Source organism: Calypte anna, chromosome 1 (genome assembly GCF_003957555.1).
Source record: "Calypte anna isolate BGI_N300 chromosome 1, bCalAnn1_v1.p, whole genome shotgun sequence".
Lineage (NCBI taxonomy): Eukaryota > Metazoa > Chordata > Aves > Apodiformes > Trochilidae > Calypte > Calypte anna.
This window is the reverse complement of record NC_044244.1, coordinates 21,887,379-21,914,587: the sequence shown is the minus strand read 5'-3', so window position 1 is coordinate 21,914,587 and position 27,209 is coordinate 21,887,379. Positions and strand designations below refer to the sequence as shown.

The 27,209-nt window shown below is 36.8% G+C and overlaps 1 protein-coding gene across 1 annotated transcript; it reads right to left on the bottom strand.

The window, feature by feature from the left end:
* Window positions 1–75: 75 nt before the first annotated feature.
* On the bottom strand, window positions 76–27,129 carry IQUB (IQ motif and ubiquitin domain containing). The gene is made up of 13 exons (XM_030469337.1): window positions 27,074–27,129; window positions 26,301–26,500; window positions 24,898–25,059; window positions 24,617–24,792; window positions 24,232–24,387; window positions 22,362–22,572; window positions 18,345–18,520; window positions 14,045–14,215; window positions 12,358–12,534; window positions 9,932–10,180; window positions 5,979–6,164; window positions 4,070–4,202; window positions 76–296 (listed from the first exon to the last, which is right to left on the bottom strand). The coding sequence occupies exons 2-13, from the start codon at window positions 26,386–26,388 to the stop codon at window positions 76–78; spliced, it is 2,106 nt and encodes a 701-aa protein (XP_030325197.1). The 5' UTR covers window positions 26,389–26,500; window positions 27,074–27,129.
* Between the last annotated feature and the right edge of the window lie 80 nt (window positions 27,130–27,209).

Genomic DNA, 27,209 nt, shown 5'->3' with positions numbered 1-27,209 from the left:
ACAGAGTTGCTCAACTTTAAAATGGAGTTCACAGAAAAGTTTTCTGTACTGCACAAAATGTATCCTGCAGAACTTCTATCTTCTTCCCCTGCTACATATTATCACGTCCCTCAGTTTAGCTCTTTCACATGTATTGAGAGCTGGTGTCACACATTTGGGTGTTGACAGGTTTGAAATCTGCAGTAAATCTATCCACTGCCGATTCCAGCAAGAAGGAAGAGTGAGAAAATGGTATGCTTGGAGTGTATCCACTGAAACATAAAATTGCTCAGCTGTCTTTTGCGAGGAGCAATGCTGTCCCAAAATCAAAAATACCAAAAGTCAGGAGCAAATTATAATCACTTCAGAACCGACATGTCTTCAGCATTTCACAAGTCTCACACAGGAGCAAAATAGTCATAGAGAATTTCTTCATGCTGAGAAGCAAATCCCTCCAGCACACTTTTTCATTCCTGCCGAGCACTGAGCTGTTTCTGTACCTTGTGACTGCATTAGCAGCAGCAGTCACTCAGCACGTGGTCGGCACAGGGTGCGGGTGCCTCTTAACAATCAAAACAAAGTATTACGAATAATACACACACACAAAAAAAAACTATGTTCAAGTAAGTTGTGATACAGGAAAAATAAAAAATTGTACGAAGACGTGCACACACGCACTTCTGAATCTGACCCCACGTAGCTCGATAAATGAAACCCAATTGCCTTAACTCACAGCATACTAATACTGTGGTGTTGTGTAATAAAAGGCATTTTGTTAATCACTGCAATTTGAGATCAGATTTCTGAGACAAAAATAGTAATTTTGAGGGAAGTAATAAATCATCTCCATTTTCTTCTCCATGTTACCTTCACATAACACTAACATTAACCCTTTAATTGCTATTTTTCCTCTTCTCCTTGGAGATATATTAGAAATCCTTCATTTTCTTTTCACATGCTGCTGTTTGTCTGCATAAGGGAGAGTACAGGTAAAAAAGCAATCCAGAGCACAAAGATAGGGATAGAACTGGATTGCCCTACAGAGAATTTATTATGAATTGGAATAGCTCTGTTAATACAAGCAAAATACTTCATAATTCTCAAAGTGGTTAACTTTTCTAAGGTTATCTTCCAGAATATGACAGTTCTGGTTTCTTAGAGTATTTCTCTGCCCAGAATATTCTTGACAGTTTTTGTGTGCACCTCCTACCTGCAAAGCCAATCAACTCTAAGTCTTCCTGTATGCTTATAGTTAACTTTCACATAAGAAATTAAGACCATAGAATTATTTTGGTTGGAAGGGACCTTAAAGGTAATCTAGTTCCAGCCTCCAAAGGTCAGCATTATATATATCAAAAGTGTGCAATAGCCACAGAATACCAAAGGAATCACAACATTTCCGGCAAAACTTTCAGTTTTGCAGAACCGACTAGATTTGCATTGCAGTTGGCAGCCTGGTACAACTTCACTTTTTTATCCACTAAGCCTGTGCCTCATTGGATTGTGATTCATTTGCTAGTTTGCACAATGCTGAGGTCCTAGCACTGAGAAAGAGAGCAAGAAAATGGAGTATCTTACTATTCTTCTAACATGAAACAATGAAGAGTAGGTTCTTGTGGGTCTTCTCCACTACTAAAACAGTTGATATGACCATCACTGCCACGAAATCCACATCATCTTTAACCCCCAACAATCTGTTTTCAATGTATGGAAATCAAGACCCACAAATATATGGTGTACACATACGCATAGAAACCAGACAGGAACCTCACCACAAGAACAAATTATTCATTTCTAAATGTATCAGTACAGGTTAGGAACTGACCTGTTTGGAAAGCAAGTCTGTGGAAAAAGACCTGGGAGTTCTGGTGGGCAAGAGCATGATCATGAGCCAGCAATGTGCCCTTGTGGCCAAGAAGGCCAATACATGCTATGGTGCATCAAGAAGAGTGTGAAAAGCAGGTCAAAGGAGGTTATCTTGCTCTGCTACTCTGCCCTGGAGTACTGTATACAGTTCCGGGCTCCCTGGTTAAGAAGAAGAGGGAACTGCTGGAGAGGTTACAACAAAAGGCTTCCAATATGATTAGGGGAACAGAACATCTCTGTTACGAAGAAAGGCTGAGGGACTTGGATCTTTCTAGGTTGGAGAAGACAAGGGAGGAATCCTGTCAACACTTGTAAGTACTTAAGGGGTGGATGTCAGGAGGGTGGCACCAGTCATTTTTCAGTGGTGCCCAGTGACAGGACAAAAGGTAACAGGCACAAACCTGAACATACAAAGTTCCATCTAAACATGAGGAAGGACTTCTTTGAGGGCAGCAGAGCACTGAAACTGCTCAGAGTCACCATCCATGGAGGCAATCAAAACCCTCCTGGATGCAATCCTGTGTTACCTGCTCTAAGTGAACCAGCTCTGGGAGAGGAATTGGACTAGATGTTCTCCACAGGGCCCTTATACCCCTAACTTTCTTTGATTATGTGACTTGACAACTGTGTACTTTTTAAATGGATGACTAGTGCTCAACTCTACTACTACAGAGCATTTTCATAGGGCTAAAGCTTTCACACCATTTCAAAAATTCCACTGCTGCCACATGCCACTTCTTTTACAAGTTCATACTCAAATGCTGACACATCCTGGACAAAAAGCTGAAGTGATTTAAGAGGTTCTTTGTTTCTTACATCCACAATGGCCAACTGGAAGTAGTTTAATGAAAACAAAAGAAAAGGTAACACAGGGAGAGCTAAGAAAGTCTCTTTCCAGACAATCTCTGTCTCTTTCCAGCTGGTAATATCCCAAAAACTAGACTCTCCCTTGGCTTAAGCTGTGTTTGCACACATGCATCAATCACACAAAGTGAGACAGAGCACAAGTCAGTGGCTAAAGTCTCCCTATTCTGCCTTATAGAAGCAGAATTTATATAATTTAACAGATTGTTTTCTCTTGGATTTCTCTTGTAACAAGGACAATTTACAGTGCAAGTCAGAAGGACTATCTAGAGATAGTTAACTAAAACAAGTGCCATCCATTTTGCATGCAAATTTGGTCCTTAAGCAAGAGGTTTTGGAGCAAATACAGTACTACAGCAACATACTAAAGAACCCCTTCCCCTTTTCAAATTATATATACAAATGTAGGCTCTTAAAAAAAATTAAAATAGTAAAAAAAATTCCATTATTTGGATTGTTATCCACATGGGGATCCGTGAGGAGCTGACCAAGAGCTTTAGACAGTGATTGTCACAGCAAAACCACAGGTTGAAACCACCTCTGCAACATGTTTCAAGCAAAACTTTGCAGTTTTCTGTAGATATTGAGTGTACACCATGTAATATTTTTCTCTGAAACTATAACCAAACATAAACATGCCCAAATAAGTTTATGGAGAGAACTGACTTGCACTTTAAATAACACAAGTTCCTTAGAACACAAACATGTTGCAAACAGTTCAAGCTGAGTATTTCAAATCACATGTGTGATGTACAATGTCAAAAACTTAGTTACAATTACATGCTGGCAGATCCACTATGACTATCAAGTAAAGTTATTATTTTGCACAAATATTTGCAAGGCAAAGCATTTATATTTGGAAGGATATAAATTCTGTTGTTCTGTAGGAATTTAGGGGTTGAGGGGCTGTCTGCCTGATATGCTTAGGATCAGAGAAATAAATGTAGTACAGTGCTTATAGTATTATATTTTTAATTAAAAGATGACAAAGAAATCATCTTTCCCCAATTGCCCCAACAGGAATAGTACACTACAGACAGAATGTTCCAGACAACACAGACTTACATGGAAAGAGTCATTGCTCTAGAAATGCAGAATTTAAAAAGCTCATCAACATTTTACTTTTTAAATAATGAGGTTACAAAACATAAAATGGAGTTCTATTGACTGGTCAAGATCCATTTATTTTATTCTCAGAAGTTAATTGTATTACACAGATGAAAATAAGGGTACTGATGAAAAGGTATGTTTCTTTAAAACCAAGGAAATTGTATTGATCAGTAATTCACTTAACTTACTTAACTTCAGTTAACTTCGAGCAAGAGTTATGTTTTTGGACGAGTACGAGGAGGCTTAGTAATTAAAAATCTATTTGCATTAGCCTGATTGTCACTCTTATGCAAAAAGGATGCCATCACTGGAATCTGAGCAAAGTAGTTTTTTGCCCGGATATGTTTATATTTTATTCTGTGAATAAATGCAGCTTCATAAGCCTGAAAAGAAAAAAAAAATAAAAATCCTACTAAATATCGAGCAATCTTCACCATGTTTCATATTTTAGACATCATAAATAGTCACCCTTTAATAAATTAAGCCAGATATCTTACTCCTATATTAAGCCAGATATCTTACTCCTATATGATATACAATGAAATATTTTGTAGATCTATTCTGCTACGTTATGGCCCAATAGTGTAAATAACCATTCCTTGTGAAATATTAATCACCTTTTAAAACCAGAAAATCTTCTGGCCTTTTAGAATTTCTTTTTAGGTAAAAACATTCGTACTTAACTTTGAAAATTAAATAAGGCAGTGCTTAAAAGATCAACATTTGCAAGGTGACGACTACATAAGAATCAGTAATAATTTACAAATAACCATGGCAGCAAACATTTTGCAGCATTTCAGTCAGCCTTTGTGTTCAGTGGTGACATCTTCCTAAATTTCTAGTTTTTATTAGTGGTTCAGATGATGTAATAACTAACTAGATTATTTAGCTGAAAAAGCCTTTTGCTATCGCTGTAGTCATAGTTATGAATAATTCCTATTTTTAAAAAGTGCTTAAGAGGCCTTTTTTTTTGTTTCAGTGAATGAGAAGCAATGATTCAACTAACAGATTCTAACTTCACCTCAGTTTGCTTTGGCCATTACCAGTGAAGAATGGTGATTCCTCAGAATGTAGCTGATCCACACCTGGTTTTGTAGCCAGAGCTAAGTGAAAATACCTTATCATTTTAGGTAGGCTTATGGACCTTACCTGTTCCTCTTCTGGCATAACTCCTACCTCCAATAAAGCTCTGGACCTAATCAAGTTAATGGCATCTCTTTGAGTATGACATCCAAACTTACAAAGTTAAACCAGAGAAGTGTGTAATTAGAATCTTTGTCTGCCATGATGCTAGTAACATAAATTTATGGATGCAGAGAAGTATCATTAGATTCAGATTGTGTGAACAGCCTTGTTGACTGAAATTGAGTCAGAGGAATCTATAATAAAGGAGTTTCCAGCTTGGAAGTGATTTAAGGTTTTAAAGCTAATGCTCACATAAATATGTATCTGCTTAAAGACAAAATTTGGGTCCACACATAAAAAATACCATGGACAGCATAATCCCATTTACCTTTAGAATTTCCTGACTCATATATTTCAAACCTAAAGGAAACCTTTGATTTAGAGAGCATTTTTTTTTCTCTATCACTTTAATTATTGCATACTTTTAAGATTTCCAAAAAGAAGGGCAATGCAAAACAGCTTAAGTTGCATGTTATGCACACATACCATGTTAGAAATTTAATTAACTCCCCAAACAACAGGACACTATACAACAGTGACCTCAGATCACTACTTGCATAAATCAACAGCCTAAAGGTGAGAGGCTCAGTAATCCATTGCTCACTGCAGGCCAAACACAGCTCACAGAATTGTCTCATACCTTAGAAAACTAAATGAAGGGGATATTTACCGGACCACCATGTTTAGATAAGGAACTTGGGGGGGGGGGGAGGGGAATGGTGTAAAACACACAATTTTAATTATTTTTTAAAATCTTAAGTTTTTTAGCACTGAGCAGAATTTAGGCTTTACTTACTTAATTGCAAACTGTAAGATTGCGTTATCAGGGATAATTAAATGACGTTTACATAAGAAAGTAAATGGAGACAAAGTTTAATATAACAAATAATAACTGGCCAAACATAATAAATCACAGGATTTTACTAAAACATATTGTAAATATTCTAAAATAAAATAAGCCCATCAGATTTTACCTCCTGAAGGTTACACAGTTTAAGATGTGCATCTGCCTCATCCTTAGTAAGGAGAATAGTGTTCCATGGAGACCACTCTTGCTGCTTATCCCATCTGATCATAACCAAATCATAGATGTCACTGCAGGCACTAAGAGCTGACTGACAGTTCCATATAGTCTCGATGATATAGTGCAGATCATGAAGCTGAAATGTAAAACAGACTTAAGAAGAAAGAAGAATGTTTCATTCCACAACAGCAGTATTGGAACTGTAATAATCCAAATTAAGTTTTGAGTGAAAAGATTTTCTATGTCTATGTCACATTAGCACTGGATTAAATAATATCCAGACAGGTACATCTTCCTTAGGCATGGTGTGGAAATTAACTGCATTTTTCCTGTATCATCTATAAAATATTACATTCTTACTTTGTCTCTGCCAATGCCAATTCATACCTTCTCTTTAGATCCTGACTGCTTACCTGCTTTTTTAAAGTGTCTTAAATCTCATAGTTTTTCCCCTGTAGAATGCTTAATTAAGCCTGTTCAGACCTTTTTGATTAATAACAATAATCCATCTATGTAATTACTGAGATGATGACACCATCTCATTCTCAGGTTCAGAATTAATGTTATTCTATAAATGACATATTGGACTACTAAATTACTTAAAGTTTACACATAATCAGAATCATTTGGCCTGGAACATGTGACGAATTAGGACAAGAAAACCTCCCACCTATGACAGACCCCTAGGCATAGCCTGTCTGGCTTTGTTCCTTTCACTGCTGACAGATGAAGAGTCTGTTGTGCTCAAGGTACCATTTCTCACTTTGCCAAATGAGGTTATAGGATTAGGTAGCTATACTACAATATTAACAGTATAATAGTCTGTTTGTAAACTCTCTCTAGTGCAGGAAGGGCTTTAAATGCACTTTTAACTTATGCCTGTGGTTAATTTACATCAATCTTAATTTGTTCAATTTAGTACTTGTCTTTTGAAAGCACTAATCTTGATAAAGAAAGCTTCTTGATTGAAACAATAATAAATATGGGTTGGTAGTTTGGTAAGTTTTTCAGTCATCCTCCATTGATTCTTCTCTATATAAGTAATGGAAAATTATTAGAAAATTTTTATCTACAGGAGTCTTTAAACAACAGACTTCTGAACAGGTTTTTCTCCAAGCAAGGCAGCTGAAGAAGCCTTGTCTCTCTAAAAAGAAATCTTAATTGATTAAATAATGGTGTTCGCATCTTACTTACTGAATTCCTGACAAAGGATGAATAAAAATATATCACTAAAGTGCTTTAGTGAAATGCAGCCTATGTATTCTAATCCATCTTGCTTCCAAAATCTAGGAGCCCATGTAAATTCTTGTCAGGGAAAATACAAGATAAACGCTGAGTTTAGAACTTCCATTCATACTAGGTCTGAGTGTAGTGACTCCAGGAACATAGGACTGTTCCTACATCTGGTCTTAAACCTGGTTCTACAGGACCTCCTTAATTAGGTTTCATTAATTGGCATCTGCTCTTAGTAACTCCTCCTTTTCACAAAATTTCAAATAACATGTATACCTTTGTAGAATCCAGAAATTGCAAGCAGACACATCAGCAAGTGCTGCTATATTCATGCTATGCCATACACCTCAAAAGTTACCAGAACTTACAAAAGTCTATACTGAGGTATATGAGTCTATGCAGAAGAAATTCATAATTTGACTATTCCTTTTTCCTGGATTTTTTTTTTCTATCTGAAAAATAGACAAAAGCTTGTTCAATGTTAAACCTTCTCTGGAGTTGGGAAAGAGTTTAATTTAAGAGACTTCTGCACCTGCTGAAGGTAGGCATGCATTTTGCTGTGACATTTTACAGTTAATTGATTTCAAATGATGCTTCCCTCCTGCCCTCTTAATAATTTGTTCTAGACCCAGAAGAAATGTAAATGGACTTCAGTACTGTTGTCTGACAAATTGTAAGCAAGTACCACTGCAAGCTCAGCAGCTGAGACCATGAAACATGGCTAGGCAGCAAACCAATAAAGCAGTTAAACACATTTGTAATTTCAAATTAATATGACATTCCTACTACGATGTTGCTCATCAAGAAAAATCAAAGCACTAATATGTACCACTAGCTCTAAAGAGCGTGGCACAGTCATACCCTTTGAAAAAGTAAAAGCCAGACCCAGGATTTGACACATTTGCTGAACTAGGTTTTTTAATCAAAAAAAGGTCTTTACCTGCTGTAAGCAGAATATAGTGGAGACACTGTAATTCTCACCAATTGCTTTTTGCCTTTTAAACTTCAGCAGCACTCATACAGGTGGTCAACCCACACACAGAGTAAGTGTGCAATAGAACTGAAGAAAAAGGTTTTATCTTCCCACTAAAGTCTTGCATCTCTCCACAGACAATACAATCAGAGCCAGTAATGGTACTGCAGTGGGCAATTAATCAAGCTGTCATAACTGCAGCAAAAGCCTTTTCACTGCACCCAAATAATTTCTAGATGCGTCAGAGCTCTTTTCTCAACGTAAGTGGTGGACAGATATTTGTTGAGAGAACAGATCTAATGATTTAAGGAAATGTTAGGAAAAACTTGAGCAAATAGTGATTTAGGATACAAACCTCTGTTGTTTAAGAATTTACAGCACTAAACAGAAGTACTTAACGTTAATTTGGATTAAAATTACATTGTATCTTGGCATGTTGTAGTGCTACAACCACACATGGAACTATAAGTGAGGGCTTTCAGTGTCTGCAGTTCAGAACCAGTAATGTTTCAGTGCATCAGTGGCCACCAGCCATCATCACAGGTGATGTAATGGGAGAGATATCCAAAAGAGTTTGGAGGATGTTTACATATTAGGATAAACTAAGTTAGATACAGACAAAAAACTTTTCATTTTAAGTGAAAACTAATACAGATGAGCAATTACAAAATTCAGGTTTTTTGCTAAAGTTTCTTAGCACAGGCACAATAATTAAAGAATTCTAATCTTCCTTTGGCAGCTGTGCCAACCATGGCATGGCTTGTTTTGGCAGCACTGGGATTTTAATGACTGCTTTTAGTTTGCTTGGTTGTGGTTTCAGACATACTGACAATACAGCTCAAAAGCTGTTCTATTGATGTTCATGCTGTAGAGATTTTTATTTCTACATCTCAGAAAGTTCAAGTAAATCTCAGCTATTCAGTATTTTCAATAAATAACACTTTGCAGTTACTTCAGATTTTAAACTTTCTGAGTAATATTGGACTTCAAATTCTTTTGTTGACAAAATAAGTAGGTAACAACTGAAGCAATTTGGTGAAAAAAGGCAAGTTTTTCTTTTAACTGATTGTCCCAGTAAGAATTACTAAGGAACATGAATTATTTAGAAATACTGCAAAAGATTATTACAGGTGATGGAAAATATTTGGAAAATACATAGTGAATCCCTCTCCTAACAAATGCAATACAGCAAAACTTGCAACTATACAAATACTCTACTGACATAGAACAGGAATGTCAACACCTCAGCTTCTTTGTTTCCTCTGAGAACGTGAGAAAGATTTAGTTTTATTACTAAAACAGTCCAAATAATGGGGCTTAAATTGTATTCTAGCATTATGCCTTGGACAATATTAAAGTCACAAAACATTACTGTTGCTTTACAGATGATGCCAGTTTCTTTAAGCAACAGGATGGCCAGAACCAGAAGAATCTGGATCATCTGATTCTTTGACCTGTCAGCTAGTCTTCTACCTTCTTGTAATATATGGGTGGTCTGGTAACCATTTTTGAAAGTATAGCTATTCTTCAGGAGCTTAAATGCTTCTTTATGGCATGGAACAACACATATCACAGGAAGAAGCTTCTGTGGGTTTTAGACTATTTCTCTACCTATCAAAAATATACAGAAAATAAAGGAAAAACAATATAGAATTGTAAGTAGTTCCCATTATTAGCAATGAACTTTCACACAGTACCTGAACTAAGAAAACAATTTTAGAATCATCTCCATAATCAACTTCAGACTTTCTGAGATTTTCTAGTATAGGTTTGTACTTCGAAAAAGCTTTTCTCTGGTGAGCCTCGTTTTCAAGCCTGTAACACGAGCGACATTTGCCAATGGTGCGAGAATTTGCAGGAATGGGAAACTCTGTAGATGGGAAATAATTCTCACAACCATGACAGAAGTGAACATTTTTATAAAGCTTTAAGGGGTCTGGTGGAACCTAAAAGATAAAAAAAAAAAAATAATAGTTATTTTACCACAAAGTATCTCTGTATTAGTTATGCATCACCCTAACTCTACTGGAATATGTTTTAGATATATTCAGGCAAGTATTACAATATGTAAAAGCCAATAATATTTATTTTAAAATACCCAATACGTTGTTGAGGCTTTTTTAAAGGAAGACCAAAAGCCATTCTGTTTTCTTACTGTACTTGATAAAACCAGTTATAGAAATCAGTCAATCAATTTTTAAGGCATAAGATCCTGGACATTTTGCTCCGGTGGTCTTGCTGGTGCTTTTATGTACACTGACTGCCACCTGTTCTGGAAAGATGACAGCACAGAGAAAAGAGAAACTAGTTCTTCTGCATTTAATTTTTCATATAGAATCTGCCCTTAATATCAAAACTAAAACTCTGAGATTATGAGCATATTAGTATTTTTGCACGAGAGTATAAAACCATCAGAACCACATGTCCAGAAACAATATACAATAATAAACAAAATACAATAATGACCTCCTCACCCTTATACTGTGTCATCACTTCAGTAAAGAATTTAATGTCATCTGTGCACAGGGCCCAAGTCTGCAATTAGGTAGTTTTTTGCAGGCTGAGCAGCTACCTGTTGCAGTCATATGCCTTTTTTTGAAAGTACCCTGAGGATTTGGTTGCCTTGACTATTAGTGAACCATCATAATTGTTATGGTCTACAGGTTACAAGATCCAAATACAAACTATAGGTGCAATTTATCCTTCAACTCAAGGTACAGTTAACTAAAAGCCACAGAAGGCAAAGATCTCCCATCTCCAGCCTCTGCTATGCTACTATGACTCATCTAGGTAACTCTATTCATAAACCCAGTGTAAAATAACTGCTGGATGATTCTAAATCACACTAACATTTACTGACAGATTCTCTTCTCCTAAGATACTACCAACTATTTTAAGAGGGATCCTGTTCTGATATATGCTGCTGCCTAAAGCAACAATGAATGATGATAGCAAATTGTATTTTTAATTTTAATCTGTAGTAGAAAAAACCCCACAAACATACAATCACACAACTTGAAAGATGTCACCACTATCTCTATAGTTATGTCTTCTTTTCTGGACATGTGGGATGCTGCCTCTTCTTCAGTGGGAAAAAGACAATTGCTCTCTCTGATAATTCCCCATTTACAATTACAATTTACTACTGTTACCATCCTTTAAGATTTACCATTTATAATTTTCAGATTTATTATTTCATAGTGTTCCTGAACTCACTCTGTGGCTCTAGCTATTTGTCAGCTTCTTATAGACATGTCTAAGCTACACGTTTCATATACAACTATGTAAGCTTATTTGTGTGCACTCTATGTACTCAGTTGATTGACAGCTGGCTGAATAGGAGTCAGCAGTGTGCCCAGGTGGCCAAGAAGGCCAACACTGTCCTGGCCTGCATCAGGAACAGTGTGACCAGCAGGACCAAGGAGGTGATGCTGCCCCAGGGAGGTGATGCTGCCCCTATACTCTGCCTTAGTGAGTACACCTTGAGTAATGTGTGCAGTTTTGGGCACTGCAGTATAAGGAGAACATGGAGGTGCTGGAGAGGGTGCAGAGAAGGGCAACCAAGATGGTTTGGGGGTCTGGAGAAGAGGTCTGAGGAGAAGAGGCTGAGGGAACTGGGGCTGTTCAGCTTAGAGAAGAGGGGGCTGAGGGGAGAGTTCATTGCTCTCTACAACTAGATGAGAGGAGGCTGTAGTAAGACAGATGTTGACCTCTTCTCCATGGTGACCAGTGATAGGACAAGAGGAAATGGAGTCAAGTTTTGACAAGGGAGGTTCAGGTTGGATATTATAAAAATTACTACACAGAAAGAGTGGTTAAACACTGTAACAGGCTGCCCAGGGAGGTAGTGGAGGCATCGTCCCTGGAGGTATGCAAAAGGCAGTTAGATGAGGTGCTACAGTAGATGGTTTAGTGTTTAGGGGTTATAGGGATGATGGTAGAGCTTTTCCAGCCTTGAGGATTCTATGATTCTACTTGCTACATTTTACTTACTCTTGAGGAAATCCTCCAGCAATTCTACAGCAAAATTTTTTTTAAAAAGCTTTCATTGTCTTCCACTTCCCTTCTCCACAATACTTAATTTAAGGGCCACTATGTCATACAGCAAAATAGGAAAAAATACCTTAAGTATCCTAGTGACTTCAGGGTTAACCTTCGGAATTTTAATGTATTGAAGAAATAATGTACAAATTCTTTTCCTCAGTCCTTCTAAGTTGCATTCTTTCACCTCTCTTGACATAAGGTCTAATTCCCTGTCAATTAATTCCAGAATTTCTTGTGTTAATTTACATTCATGTTCCTGAAAGTAAACACAAAGGAAAAAAAACACAACTACACAACAATAAGGAAGCAAACAAAATTATTCTAATGCTGATATGAAAGCTAACTATAGATTCTTTGCCATCCATCACTCATAGCTCTGCATACACACCTAGAATATGTTCATGTAAGAACCCCTTAGCAAAACAACCTCCAAGGAAACTAATATAAAGAACTACAAAACTGATAAGGTTTAAAGATCCTGCTTTAGGAGGCCTCTATATGTATGGAAGCTGTAAGAAGCTTTAAACCTGTAGGAATTAAAAAATGCTAAGTAGAGGCACAGAACACATGCAAAGTTTTCAGTTTCCAAAAGCACCAAGAAATACCTTCCTAAGAGGATTCCTTTGGGCTAAGTGATAGGAGTTGTAATGCATTTACACAGTATATATAATGTATATACATTACATATACTCATCTTCTGGGAGGCCGTACATGCTAATGTACATACCTGCATATGTAATGTATATACACAGTAGACACTTATATATAAAAAAAATTAAAAAATAAAAAATCAAATCCAACCAAAACACCTCAGAAAATCCCTCAGGCAACAAAAAAATTTAAAATCCACAAGCCAAAAGGCATGGAGGATTTCATGAGTATGCTTGGAAAGTAGTCATTTCCATATCTCAAAGGCTTAGCAGGACATTCTCCACAGAGAGGCAAAAGATGAAGGAGGTCTGTTTTTTCTCACCTAGAGTGCTAATTTACAGAAATTCTACAATATCTTTACTTTAGCAATACTGACTTGCATTAAGATGAGCAGTAGTCCATAAAATACCAGTGCTCCCAATCCTATATTGACTTCAGATCAAATTCTGGTACTTCCAAAGGAAGCAGCAAGATGATAATTTGTTTTATTCTAGTTTGATATCAAAAGTGTCATCCTGAAAGTATTTTGACACTTACTTTATTTTATTGTTTACATAAATAAATAAATAGCCCAAACATGAAAGACTGAAAGAAATGCAGAAATTCAGTGGGAACATTGGCAGAAACGCTGAAGGTGACAAGTAAGGGGCAAAGGAAAATAGATCAATATTTGCTAGCCATAAAACTGGTAATCTAAACCAACAGAGAGAAAAGGTTCTAAAGTAACATTTCAAAGAAGTGAGGAAAAAAGAATAATAGCCACATACATCTCTGCCATGTTTTTCATCAAGTTGTTTTTAGTATTAAGCTAAATTCTGTACTAGAATTGCATTATGTATTACTATACAAACCCCCTAAAACTACAGGGTTAAAATTCTAACACCTCTTCAAGAAAAATGTGCACATCATAAACTGAAGTATGAATTTAGAGTGTATCTGGAACGCAAATTACACTCTTGTGCCAGGCAGCACACTGGGCTTTCTCATGCTGCTAGCTGATCATCCAGGCACCTGTTTGCCAGAAGCAGCACTGCTTATGTGTCAACACAATTAAGTCACTGTATCTTTGGGAAGTACAGCTTCAAACTAGACATAAACAGAAAAATAAAACATACCTTCACTGTACTTCTGACTGTTAACAGTACAGCTGTCCTCTCATCTTTTGGGAGGCCGTACATGGTAAGGTTGCGATAGATTTCAAACAGTTCTCTGGCCCGGAGCGTGTACTGTGTATCCATTGCAGTGATTCTTCCATCATATGCCTTCCATCTCTTAGGCTGGGAACACTTCAGAAACAATTCATATAATTCTGAGCTATTATGATCTGATCACCAGCTGAACAAGTGCATTAAGTTACAACAAGTTTCATCAGAGCAAACAGGGACTTAATATTAATGCTTGACTATTAAAAAAAGGGTAATTCTATTGTCAATATGTGTACAGTACCTTTTCCACCAGAGCAAGTATCCAATTGCACCCCTTATTTAAAATTGCAGATCATTAAAATTTTGACTTACAGTATATTAAAATTAAATAATCTCCTACAGGGATATGCTCTACTCTAAGGTGAGTTTACTGATATAGTGTTAGAATACAATTCCTCTGTGCTTCATCTTGCAGTCATAAATCCCTCAAAACTATCAGTAAAAAATCAATGGGACTGTTGACTGTGTAAAGATGGTAAATTTAAGGCCTCAGAGTCTACAGTAATACAGAATAATCTCTGGGGAACTGTTCTATTTATGCTACCTATACAGATGGATAGAAAGCATAGACTTTAAAGCTGACTAAGGCAAAGCATGAGTTTACAGCTTATCAGATACTTCATCTGGCTTCTTCTTTGCTAACTTAACCACATGCCATACTCCTACTACTTCAATTGCCTCTGCACATCCTTAACATCTGCAGGCAGTGAGAAGTTACATGGTGACTGCTGCCCCACTCCCTTTGAAAAGTTTGAGAATTCTTATTTCTAGGGGACTGTGCTTGGTCGCAAACTACATATTTACACAGGGAGCTAATTCACTGTGGAGGTAGATATATAAATACAAAAGAAAAATGGTATCCAAAAGCCTCTCCCCATCATTATCTAACTCCACTCCCTTTCCTTAACTGGGACAGCTGTTTGGAATGCATGTCACTGTATGTGGTACTCAAGTGTCCACAAGCACTTGTAAACTTCACTTTGCAATAGTGGTGCAAGTCAACTACAGCAATACTTCATACATATCCAGCTTTCTGAATATGACCGTTGACATGGTCATTATTTTGACCAAATACACAGGCTTGTTATTGTGATTAAGACATAAAAATACCAAGAATATTAGATGGTTCAATATGATTAGTCATCATGGCAACCAAAACTGAGCTCTCCTCACTTTTAAATAAATAATTTATAAAGCTAGGTAAGAAAGATTGTTAAAAAAAATTAAAAAGAGGAATTAACACTAAATAACATGTAATAACATTATCAGTAGGGGTGAAAATGATCAAAAGAGATATTGTCAATCTGAGGGTCACAATTCAGAGCCAAAACTGATTAAGAAATGCAATAGCAAAACCATACATTACTAAAAAATAAAACTCCTAATTCCTTAGTGAAATCTTTGAGCTTCTGCAAAGCCAGAAAGAGGTTATTAAATCCCCACCAACTTAAAAGAACTCTACCATGCTGCAACTCCTCTGTATGGCAAACTGGCAAAAATCACTGTATTGCACAGAGCAGAGAATTCAGTTCCATGAAATTAATTCTGACAGAATCACAGAATCTCTTTAGCTGGAAGACACCCTCAAGATCATCCAGTCCACCACTAAACCATGTTCCTAAGGACTAGGGTCAGATGCTGTTTAAATAACTCCAGGGCTGGTGACTCCACCACTGCCCTGGGCAGACTATTCCAATGTTCAACAACCCTTCCAGTGAAAAAAATATTTCCTAATATCCAGCCTAAACCTTCCCTGGTGTAGCTTGCATTTCCTCTGGTCCTGTCACACATCACCAAGGAGCAGAGGCTGTCTGTCTCCTTGCTCCGACCTCCTTTGAGGCAGTTGCAGAGAGTGATGAGGTCTCCTCTCTGCCTCCTCTTCTCCAGACTAAACACCCCCAGCTCCCTCAGCAGCTCCTCACAGGACTTGTGCTCCAGGCCCTTCATGAGCCTCACTGCCCTTTTCTGGACATGCTCCAGAACTTCTATGTCCTTCTTATAGTGAGGTTCCCAGAACTGAATGCAGTATTCAAGGTGCAGCCTAGCCAGCGCTGAGTACAGGGGGACCATCACCTCCCTATTCCTGCTGGCCACACCATTCCTCATACAAGCCAGGATGCCACTGGCCTTCTTGGCCACCTGCACACACTGATGACTCACATTTTGTCAACTATCAACCAACACCCCCAGGTCCCTTTCCAACCTGCAGCTTCCTAGCCACACATCCCCAAGTCTGTAGCTTACCACAGGGCTGGTATGACCCAAGTGCAGGACCTGGCATTGTAAGACAGAAAGGTCTGGTTATTAAAATTAGGTTCTTCAGATAATTATATGAGGCAGCAGTCTTGGTATTCCACTCTGCAAATGACTCTGAACAGAGACCAACCGTATTATGAAAACATTTAAACTATTCAAAGCAAGATATCACATCTGTGGCTTCTGTAATTGTTTGCTACTCTTTCACAATAATTGGGCATTGAATAAAATATTTTTAAAAGACAAGAAAATCTGCATCTTTTTACTGAAAAAGAAAAAATAATGCAGAGATCTCATCAATATGAAGATTTCCAGTATTTCAGAAAAATCACAAGTTCTCCAATTTCAGGACTACATTTATGTACCCAAGACTGATGCAAGAAAACTTGAGTTTCAGATTTTTTGCCAGCATTTCCTTGCCTTTTAGTCTGCTGGAAGTGCTGCAGAATTTTCAGTAATCCTGTTATCTCTGTTAGTGCAGAGAGAAAGACTACTACAACTGCACTCTGCTGGCAAGGCATGAAACCAGAAAAAAAGTACCTGAGGAGAGAAATGCACAACTACAAACACAAAGGAAAAAAGTAAGAAAGAAAAATAATCATAAGATGGGTGCAGAAACAGCACAACGCATGAAAGGTATGAACTGAGCAATATTTAATAATTACACAAAGTCCTTTAAGAAAATATTAATTCTGTATAAAAGCTTAATCAAGCACTTCTTCAAACTGAAACTGCTGAAGAGGAGCTCTGTGTAAAAAGAACTGTCTAGAATGTAGAGCACATCCAGCCAGTGACAACGAGTGTAGCAACAATTGTAAAATGGATGAGGAGGTGCCTAAATTTAGCAAGTTTCATATCACATTAACTATTGCAGCAAAGTGAAATGCTTGTAGTCTTCATTTGTGAAAGGTGTTATTTCAACTTAAACTGACACATGGACATTACTAGCTCGAAGTTCAAGAAATAACCAAATGACACAGCTATTTACTTAGCACTACAACAAATTTCATACTGCAGTTTAAATTGTTCAAATTGCATTGTTACAATCATAACAAAGCATCCAATTAATTTTGACATTTCCAAAATATTTTTTTTCCTAAAGAAATGCAAAAACTGCTACTTTCACTACCTCTGAGTTGACCACTATGTCAACAGTTTAGAATAAGACTCAAACCCTCTAGCTGATGAAAACTTGGAAAATTTGCCTATTAGCTTCTTTTTCAAAAAATACTCAGTTTCACTAATCAAAACAAGTTACTACGTGATTTTTCCATCTGTTATGTTCTCTTCATTGCTCCCTTTGGTGAAAATGTTTACTATTTCATTTAAACTTAAATGCAGACATTGAAGCAAGCATTTGTAAAATCAAACTTTAACACTGCAGAACAGATTATATGACTCTTTTTTTTCTTCCCTCAGAAAATGTTATCCCTCAAGAAATAGATATGTCATTTATTTTTCCAGTGAGCACATTAGAAAGAGCATAGCTTCATGCATAAAGTCTCACATCACCATACTGCACCCACTATAAAATATATGGAATATCCTGATGCTTTATAACCTCCAATTAACCATTCTGGATTGTTAGAATTTGAATCTTTAATTAAGAAAAAAAAAAAGTAACACAAAACTGACCCACTTGGTGGTATTTTCTATGTTATATACACAAAACTATCTGTATCTATGGTAAATGTCAGGTAACAGTCTGAATGATTCACTGTTAGTCAGTCAGTCATTCAGTCACAGAGCTAAGAAATCTCAGCTGGGAAAAAGGAATATACTGAACTGTGTTGACATCAACAACTAGATACTCTGGATACTTATAATGTTAGCATTAACATGATTAACCATTGTTTAAGCTAGAAAAGTTACTTCTGGCAGGTAGCTTGCAGGTGTCTTTTCTGTTTCTGTATTTTAGTAGTCTTTTTGTTCAGCCTAAAATGACACTACTGACCTTATAAAAAAACTGAAATATTGCTTTTTGGTGATTCTCCTCATGTGCATCTAGCTTCTTTCTCCCAAATAAAGCAATCAGGTTTGCCTCTTCTTCCAGAAGTCCACAAAACGCTGCCTTTCTTTCAGCTCCAGTAAGGGTTCTGTTAATCCGTTCAGTCTCCTCCTGCTTCCATACTACAGATAAAAATATTTTGGGTATTTTAACATTATGTTTTCTAGTGAAATGTCTACTTTCAGACTTAGTAAATAATGTAATTAATTCTCAATACTCATTAAAAGCCAGTTCTTGTGTTAGGGAATTGATTGCTAAGTACATTTTCAATAAATGCAAAATGGCCCAGAAATGTATGTAAATTGTACAGATGTTGTGTGGCAGTGTGTGCCTACATCAATTCCAATGCCAATTTGTACTCCAAACTCAAAGACAGGTTAGGAAAAAAAGGAGCTCTATGTGAAAAAAATAATTTAGCTCACGTGAAAATGTGTGATGAAAAGATATCTTCACAAATTTGCATCTAAGATAACTAAACTTTTTGATTCTCCAAAAGGAATGAGCAATAGGAACTTTTTAAACAATTGCTCATCAAAGTCACAAGAAAAGATACTATGAAGATCCTGTCAACAGATTAAGGACTGCATCTCACTGTGGTACCACTGGTGCTCAGTGCTGAGCATATTACTGCTTTTCCCTGCATAAATGAGTAAAATCTAAAGAAGCTTGAACCTGACTGACAGGCATATTTAGCACTCCAGGTCTTACACTCAGTATTTCATGTATTTCAAGTATTTCATGGCATCTTTTGCCATGCAAGGCAGATGAATGCAAATTAATGATTAGACAGTCAATGCTTTCCTCTTATGTAACAGAACCCTTCAAGCAGAAGGAAGTAGCATGAAAACCACGAGATGGTAATGACAGCACCACATGAACCAGAGCACGCTGCGCAAGAATCCGACCTTCTGACTCTTAAGAGTCAAATCACCAAACCACAGGTATCTGCTGCACTTTTAATCTTACATTAGAGTACTTAAGGACAAAACATACAGATGTATACATATGTGTCTCCCATGGCTTGTTTTGTAGTACCCAGTTTTTGACTTTTACTGCTGACACACAGACTACGTGCCTTTATAGGAATCTGTTGGTAAAATCAAACTGCATTTACGGAGTAGTCATTTCCTTTGCATCCACTATAATGATTCTTCCCTTCTCTGAAGAGTCTGTTCCATTTCAAATATCTCTGGAGTTTTGAAGGAAATTTTATAAGATCCAAAACTTCAACATTCCTGAATAATATCCCAGTGTTGCTACTGTTGCAGAACAGTTATGCAAAAGTGAAAACCAGTGTAAATTAATCCAGTATGTGATGCACAGTTACTGAAAAAGCCTAAAACATCCTGTTCCAGGTAAGATTAGAGGCAGGAGGAGAGAAAGGAGGAAGGTTTATTTTCTGCCTGTGGACTCCTTATCTGCAATACCTTATGTTTTCCTTTTTAAAATATTTCCATTAATTTCCTGAAGGCTCTCCAAGCTTTGGCATTAGTATGACAGCTGTTTGAAAAGTTCTGAGTACCCAGATAGTTTTAAATAAAGCTATGTCAGCAAACAAAAGCACTGAATAGAATTAATTGACATGAAAGTTTGTAAGCCTGAAGGGGGCAGCAACTTCAAAGGCAGAGCTAATAGAGTAAACAATTTTGTATTTAGAGAAATGAAGAAGCTGTCAATTACCTCCTGATTCACCATAGACATGCAAGCAAGTTAAAAACACACCTCCTAAATTATCTTTTCTACAGGTAGAGATTTTACTCATTACAATTTTTATTCCAGTTTTTATAAGAATGGGTCATAGCTCTCAATTAAATAATGAATATCACTGTATACAGATACACTGAATACACAGCTACATCTCATTTGCACCATAGAGTCAACAAGTGAGTTTTTGTACCATCAAGAATTGCTTATACTGACTGACCCTGTAATAGTATCCCCTGTTGTGATCAGCAGCAATAACCTTCACAGATCTCTGGAGGACAATAGTCTCATTCTATTACTGTCACAATGATTTAGCTTGTGTAGACTGTTGACACTATAAGAATGCAAAAGTAGCTTCAGATGCAGGTAGAAAAAAAATCTTCCTAGAACCACTAAGCTCTACCAGAATAAAAAGCATGACTGCAAGTCTCCATGTAGAGAAGCAACAAGTCAACAATGGTAAACAAAAACATAACAGAAAGGTTGATACTAAACCATTCTTTTTAACAAAAAAGTTAAAATTTTAAAACAAAAAGTTAAAAAGGTTCCAGGTTACCTAGATATTAGGTAAGGGAGACACTTACATGACCAGAAATTTTAAATTTAAAAATATTGGGAATACGAGCACTCATTCACAACTTTTAACTCAGCTTTGTTGTTTCTATTGCAGATAAGACTCTTCTCACTTTAAGAAACATTTTTTTCAGACTTTTCATAGTACATTAGCTAGGAAGCAGTTCTTAAAAGAAAATGTTGCAGGAAATCAGATACCAAATAGTAGCATTTGCCATAAGTGGAGAGAAAAAATTGTAATTGGAATACCTTGGCTTTACCCAAGCAGAAACACTTTTTAAAAGGCTTGTGAAGAGAAACCTATCTATGAAGAAAAAGTGAGGTGGGGGGGAGAAACAACTCCTAAAGTCCCCCAAATCTCATGAAGATACCATTCCCAAACTCAGAAGTTTAAGAACAGTAATAATTTTAATATGTCTCAACCGTAAGTCATTTATACATTCAAACAAAGCAATTTGTTCAGTGCCACACAAAGTATAACAGTATGAAAAGACTAACTTTTAACTTGGGAATTCTCAAATCATGATTCTAAGCTCTATGAATAACACATGCCATCAAGTTAAAGCTAAGCTTACCATGAAAGAGATAGCAGAAATGGTTTAAGGTAGGCCAGGTGGCTTTGCAATGAAGCAGGTAACACTTTAGGCCACTTCTGCTATGGGAACAATTATGTCCAAACTGCAGAAGAGTTAAATCAGAAGCAATCACTCTAGCCTAGATAACATGAGTTGTTAGAAGAACATGATGCAAGATTAAAAACTATCCTGCAGTTTCATTATACACTGGGAAATGTCCTCTGCTTTCTGTTTTTATTTTACCAAAAGTACACTCAAATGTTGTTTTTTATTTTTTTACACTTGCAACATTTCTCTCCTGCTAAGGTTTTACATCACTTACCTGCAGTATTCACCTCATTTTCCCAAGAAAGCTTAGATGTACTTGCCTGTACTAGACACCATCCACTCCAACAGAAGTAAGACTCTCAGGATGCCTCATGGGCCCTCTAATTGATTGTTTTTAAATTTTGACAACATAGTTTTTGAAATATGGAATAGATTAGAAAGGAGAAAAAGCACCAGTGGAAGACTAGGACAAAAAGAACAACCTCATTCACATATTGTAAAATTCTGGGCAAAATTATAATCCTTTATTAAAAATATCTGTATTAAGTAAGAAATGATGGATGTCAATACTAATTTATTCATGGCATTATTTTCAGCATTTTAAAAGCAGAGTAAAAAGATTAAAGTAACTCTGATTCAAAAAACCTAGTTGCTGTAGCTGAACCAAACATTAGAGATTAATTAAAAAATGGAATTATAAACTTGCCAAGTAGCACTGTTCTACAGCTGATCATTTCATTAAAAAGTGCACTGGTTTTGTCTGGAGTAGAGTTTATTTATGTCATAGTAGCTTGATGGTGCTATGCTTTGGATGTTGATAACACAGGGATGCTTTAGTTATTGTTGAATGGTGCTTACACAGTGTAAAGGCCTTTTTTTCAACTTCTAGTAATATAAAAAAGTCAAATAATTATTAAAAAATGAAAGAAATTCCACTAAGTAACAAAAAGATAAGAATAAATCAAAGAATTCTCTATATAAACACATAAAAAGGGTAAGATTTTTTAAAAAACAAATTATACTATTTTGCTGATAAAAAGCATCCCTGTAAGAAAAAACTTACGTTCTAAATCATGGTAGAGTAGTTCAAAATCATCTGCTGTTTTAGGGTTCATTTTTCGCTCGTACTCCCTTCTCAGCTTTTCTTCTTTTTCTCTTTTTTTCCGTATTTCTTCTTGTTCCACCCATTCCAGCCATAACCTCTTTCTTTCCCTCAGATATTGTACAACATTTATAGCATGCCAACGACGGAAATACTTCTGTATTACTATTACCTATATGTACAACAATAGCAAAGAATGGTGAATTTGAACCAAAACAAAATATTTTGTTCTTAACTGTAATTTTTTCTATTTCCTTGACCGGACCTTCTAAGATTTGTCTTGGACTCAAACTAATTTAGATTTTACAAAAACAAGAATGTGCTATTAGTCTAAACACTAGTAGGATTACTAATTCTGGTAACTGCATGAGTTTAAGCAGTGGAGAAACTGGGTTCAAACAATGAAGTTAAATACAAACTACAACTACAAAATCTATTTTTCTTTTTCAAATGTCCCCTTAAAAACATCTTTTGCCATGCATTGTTTTTACTCTTTTCAAATGAGTAGACAGATGGTCTCATCTTACTATCAATTTACACAGTGTCTAGATTAGGAATTTAGACATATATATGCAAAATTTCTTTCAGACAAGGCACAGGCTTGAGCTTCTGCCAGCCAAGTTAGTGCTTGCACCACAAGCAGGTTAACTAGGCCAATATCATGAGCTAATGAACACTGTTCAGCATTGAAGGCTACCAAGCACAAAACCACACAGTTACAGTGTCTCTGGAGGTACCTTAACCTCACATTTCTCTTGAATAAATAAATCTTCAGCCAGTATCTCAATATGGAACTACACTGCACTGTGTGAATCCATCAACATGAACTAACATCGAGCTGATATCCCTTTAGTGTGCATTACAGATTACCTATGGATGTAAGGGGCACTAATGATTGCAGCAGAACATACTGCTAGTCCTGAGGAAATGGTTGCTTATTTGGTTCCACTTCTACAAGGCATTTATTGCTGTTGGTTGATGTTGACCAAATACGATGTTCTTACAGAAAACTACTGCCAAGAAGATTACAAAACATCATGCCAACCATGCTGATTCAATTATTCTACTTAAACACTCAGGGAATCAACTGTTTCTGCATTTTCATATACTCAGGCTATTTTAATCAATCAAATTAATAACCAGAGAATATACAAAGAAGTGCCCAGCCAAACATATTGTTGGGCATAGTTAAGTTAGACATGGAATCACAGTGGATTTCAAAAAGCAATTTGGAATCCTAAATGGAATCCTCTGCACACTGAATATACAGAATCTGTGACTGGAACGGCCTGCATGAGGCAACTCAATGAACCAGGAAAACCCCCAGACCTATCACATGTGTTTGAACAGGTTCTACCTTATTGCCGAAGCAGGTAGCTTGGACACAGTCCAAAATGAATCAGTTTGCCAAAAGAAACCTACCAAGTCTGTTAACAAAAATAACCCCAGAAAACACAAAACCCAGAAGCAGAATGCAGGTATCCTAAATCCTAACCAATACTCCATCCCTTTGAGATTAAGCATTTGGTTCTTCCAAAGAGATGATGAGAATGCCATAGGGACAAGCCTGTTTTAGTCCCCCATGGTCTATATGCAACCTTAACTGTCACTAAAAGATAGAAAATTGTAAAAAACAAAATTCTTAATAGTTAAGAAATAAAAAGGTCTGAAATGTCACTTAAAACCCAGACACAGTTTCCCCCATATCTGATGATTGAGTGATTTGCAGTTCACTTTTAAATTCCCTCTTTGAATATTCTGAACACTCATTAAATACATAACCTTTGCAGTACTTTGTGTTACAGATTATTTCAAATAGATAAGAACTTACTGCTTCAAGTCTACGTTTATGGTATTCTTCTGCTGTAAAATACTTTCCAGGACTTATTAGTTTGTCAGTCGCATTTGACACATACAGGCCACGTTTAGTCATCTGTGTTGATGTTGTATTATTTGTTTGTTGTAGCTTATTTTTTTCAAAAACTGTCTGGAGAAAAAAATGTGTATCAGATTATAACAAAATAATCATTTTTTTTCTCGCTAGAGCAAGTGGCAGAATTAGCTATTTGCAACAAAAAAGACTAGTGATATTCATACACTAAATACTTTCAATTGCACACTTATTTTCTCCCTCATTCCTATTGGAAGTATCTGCATCAACATTCTCTTCCATCTGGCAAGAACAACATCCTAAGAAGAAACTACAAAGCCATTACCTGTGTTTCCCTACAAAATATCTCAATTCCTTTGTCGGGTATTTTTTTGGGTATCGTTTGTGATCCTGCATTATGAAATTCCACTCCTGTTTTCCTGTTCTTAAATCCACCCAGAAATGGCTTCTGATAAGTAGGTCTTTCAATTTTTACAACTACATCTTGGAATGAATCCGAATCTGTTAAAAGGTAAGTGCCAAGATAAAAATACTGTTTATTTTAGCAACAGATTGATATTAGAGCACAATTACATATAACAACAAACATATAAAAATAGCCTTTACCTGTTTCTACTCTGACTGTTATGACATCAGGCATGTGGTAATCCTTTTGAACTGACTCCCCAGGAAAATGTTCCTGATCAAGATGTTTCTCCTCAGACCGAACAGTTTCATCAAAGCCAGCCCTAGTCTTCTCAAGAGTTTCATTATCCTCAATCATGTTTTCTAAAAATAAACCCAAAATTAATTCCTCATGAGCTTCTCAAAACAAAAAAGTAGCTCTTTCAAGTTGACCCTGAGATGGTTTTATGGAAACACTGCAACACAGAATAATCACAGATTTTTGAGCTGGAAAGACAGTCCACTTGAAAGCTGAAACAGTATTATGATATATTTTATATGGTGACAGTATTACATTAAGCTTCTTAAAGTCACTCATATTACAATTTTTTTAAAGTTACAGTAAGCATGTTTATTTACAAATGCATAATTTTAAATCAAAGTTACCCATTTATAGAGTCAAATTAAAAAATAAAAAGTTACATAAACCTGCTCCCATTTAGACTTGATCTAAATGCATAAATGATCTATGCTTAGACTTGATGTAAGCATACAATGACTGAATCAACATTGTCTTTCAAACAAGACTTGATGCTGGTATGTTTTTCAAAGATTATATTCTGAACCAGACCTACTTAATTCAAAGTTTCAGAATTTAATTCTTTTTGATTGAGAGTTAAAACTCTATATGCCTTTGGCACAGTGGCCTTCATAAGTAGACCAAAGGGTTGCTTCTCTGCACTCACCTTGCTGGATGGGATACACTATGTTCTGCTCTAAGACCTAAAAAACATGGGACATCAAATTGGGAAGAGGAAATAGCAGAGGACACCCAGAATGCAGAAATACAAGTGCAGAGCATGAAGGAGTGTTTTGGAAAATGCAGAAGGCAAAGAAAATGGAAGGGTGGCAGGTGAGCTACAGGAGAATCTAAGGGAGGAAAAACAGTAAGGTGATTGCTATGATCTAGTCTAAACTGTTAGTAGCTCACATACTCCTGCATATATGCACTGCTATTTTGCAAATGTGTGTACAAAACACATATGCATACTCACTCATTTCTGGAAATTTAGATCTTCATAATCCCACATTATTATTCTACAAATTACTACTTCAGCCTGAGATAAAGAATACTTTTCTCATAATTTCAAGCATATTTTATATGAGAATTTAAAAATCCATTTCAAGACTAGAAACCAGAAAACATTAAGAGAATGAGAGTGTGGGGAGTGCAGGAAACCATACTCAAGCTGAAGAAACAAAAAACTCGAGAGCCCTGATGTGCAACATTTTGGGAATTGTTTTACCTACAACTGTTCTGTCTGAAATATTCACTGGTAATACTGAGGTTTGAAATGTTTGCTCTTCCTTTTCTGAATCTTTTCTATCAGGTGCTTCATGATTACCTAGTCCTTCTCCAGCCTGTTCCTGCTGCTCAGAGCTCTTCTCTGACTGTACTGTGCCTGAAACCAGAGGCTCCTCTGCTGGGTCCATCCTTTCCGAGGATGCAGACGGCTGTTCCGCTCCTGACTTTTCTTACAACTTCACAGCAACTATTGGATGTTCTTCCATTTCCTAAAGTACTAGTTGCATGCTTTAAACTTTTCTGCAAGAATAATCACAGTATCTATTAAAAATCGTATGCAATTACGTTTCTAGGATCAAACATACAGGTGGGTATATTTTGAAAATCTCCTTTTGTATCTGTTCTCAAATAGCCTATTTAAAGTACCACGGTGTCTTTGCTTCCACAGAATACAAACCACTTAACATCTCATCAAACAGCAGTAACACTGCACAGCATCGCCAGCAAGCTGTCAGCATTACTCTTATATAGAGGATACAGATGGATATTTATATCTACAAGTCCTTAATAATAAAAGATTTACAGAGGAGTACTAGCCAGAGACAGTGCACCTTTAAGGGTTTCCACGCTGCCACTGTAATGACATGGGCCCGAAGAGTTCAAATCCCGTATTAATGACAAAAATAAACCAAAAATAAAACACAAAACAAACGGGAAGACGCTCCGGGTAGCAGCCAGGCCAGCTGGTGAGTCCTCCCGACCGCCCACCCTGGCAGGCACCACCGTGGCACGCCCGCCCGGCCCCCGGGGCGTACAGGGCTCCGGTCACACTCCAGCACACAGGTGGGGCCACCCCCCCGCCAGGTCCCGCACCCGTTGTGTCCCCTCGGGGTTCGATGGCGCCTCCCGTCCCGGCGGCTGCCGGGGCCCTGGCGGTTGCTATAACAACCGGGACGGGGCCGCCTCCCGCAGAGGGACGGAGAGCCGGCGCATGCGCAGTGCGGCACAG

Bases quoted from the DNA above. Each gene is read 5' to 3' on its own strand.
- IQUB (XM_030469337.1), bottom strand. From the start codon at position 26,388: ATGGACCCAGCAGAGGAGCCTCTGGTTTCAGGCACAGTACAGTCAGAG. The intron at 24,793-24,897 runs GTAAAGGCTATT...ACCTTTTAACAG, and splicing joins AACAGTCAGAGTAGAAACAG to ATTCGGATTCATTCCAAGAT. The intron at 24,388-24,616 runs GTAATGGCTTTG...TTTTTTCTCCAG, and splicing joins TATTTTGTAGGGAAACACAG to ACAGTTTTTGAAAAAAATAA.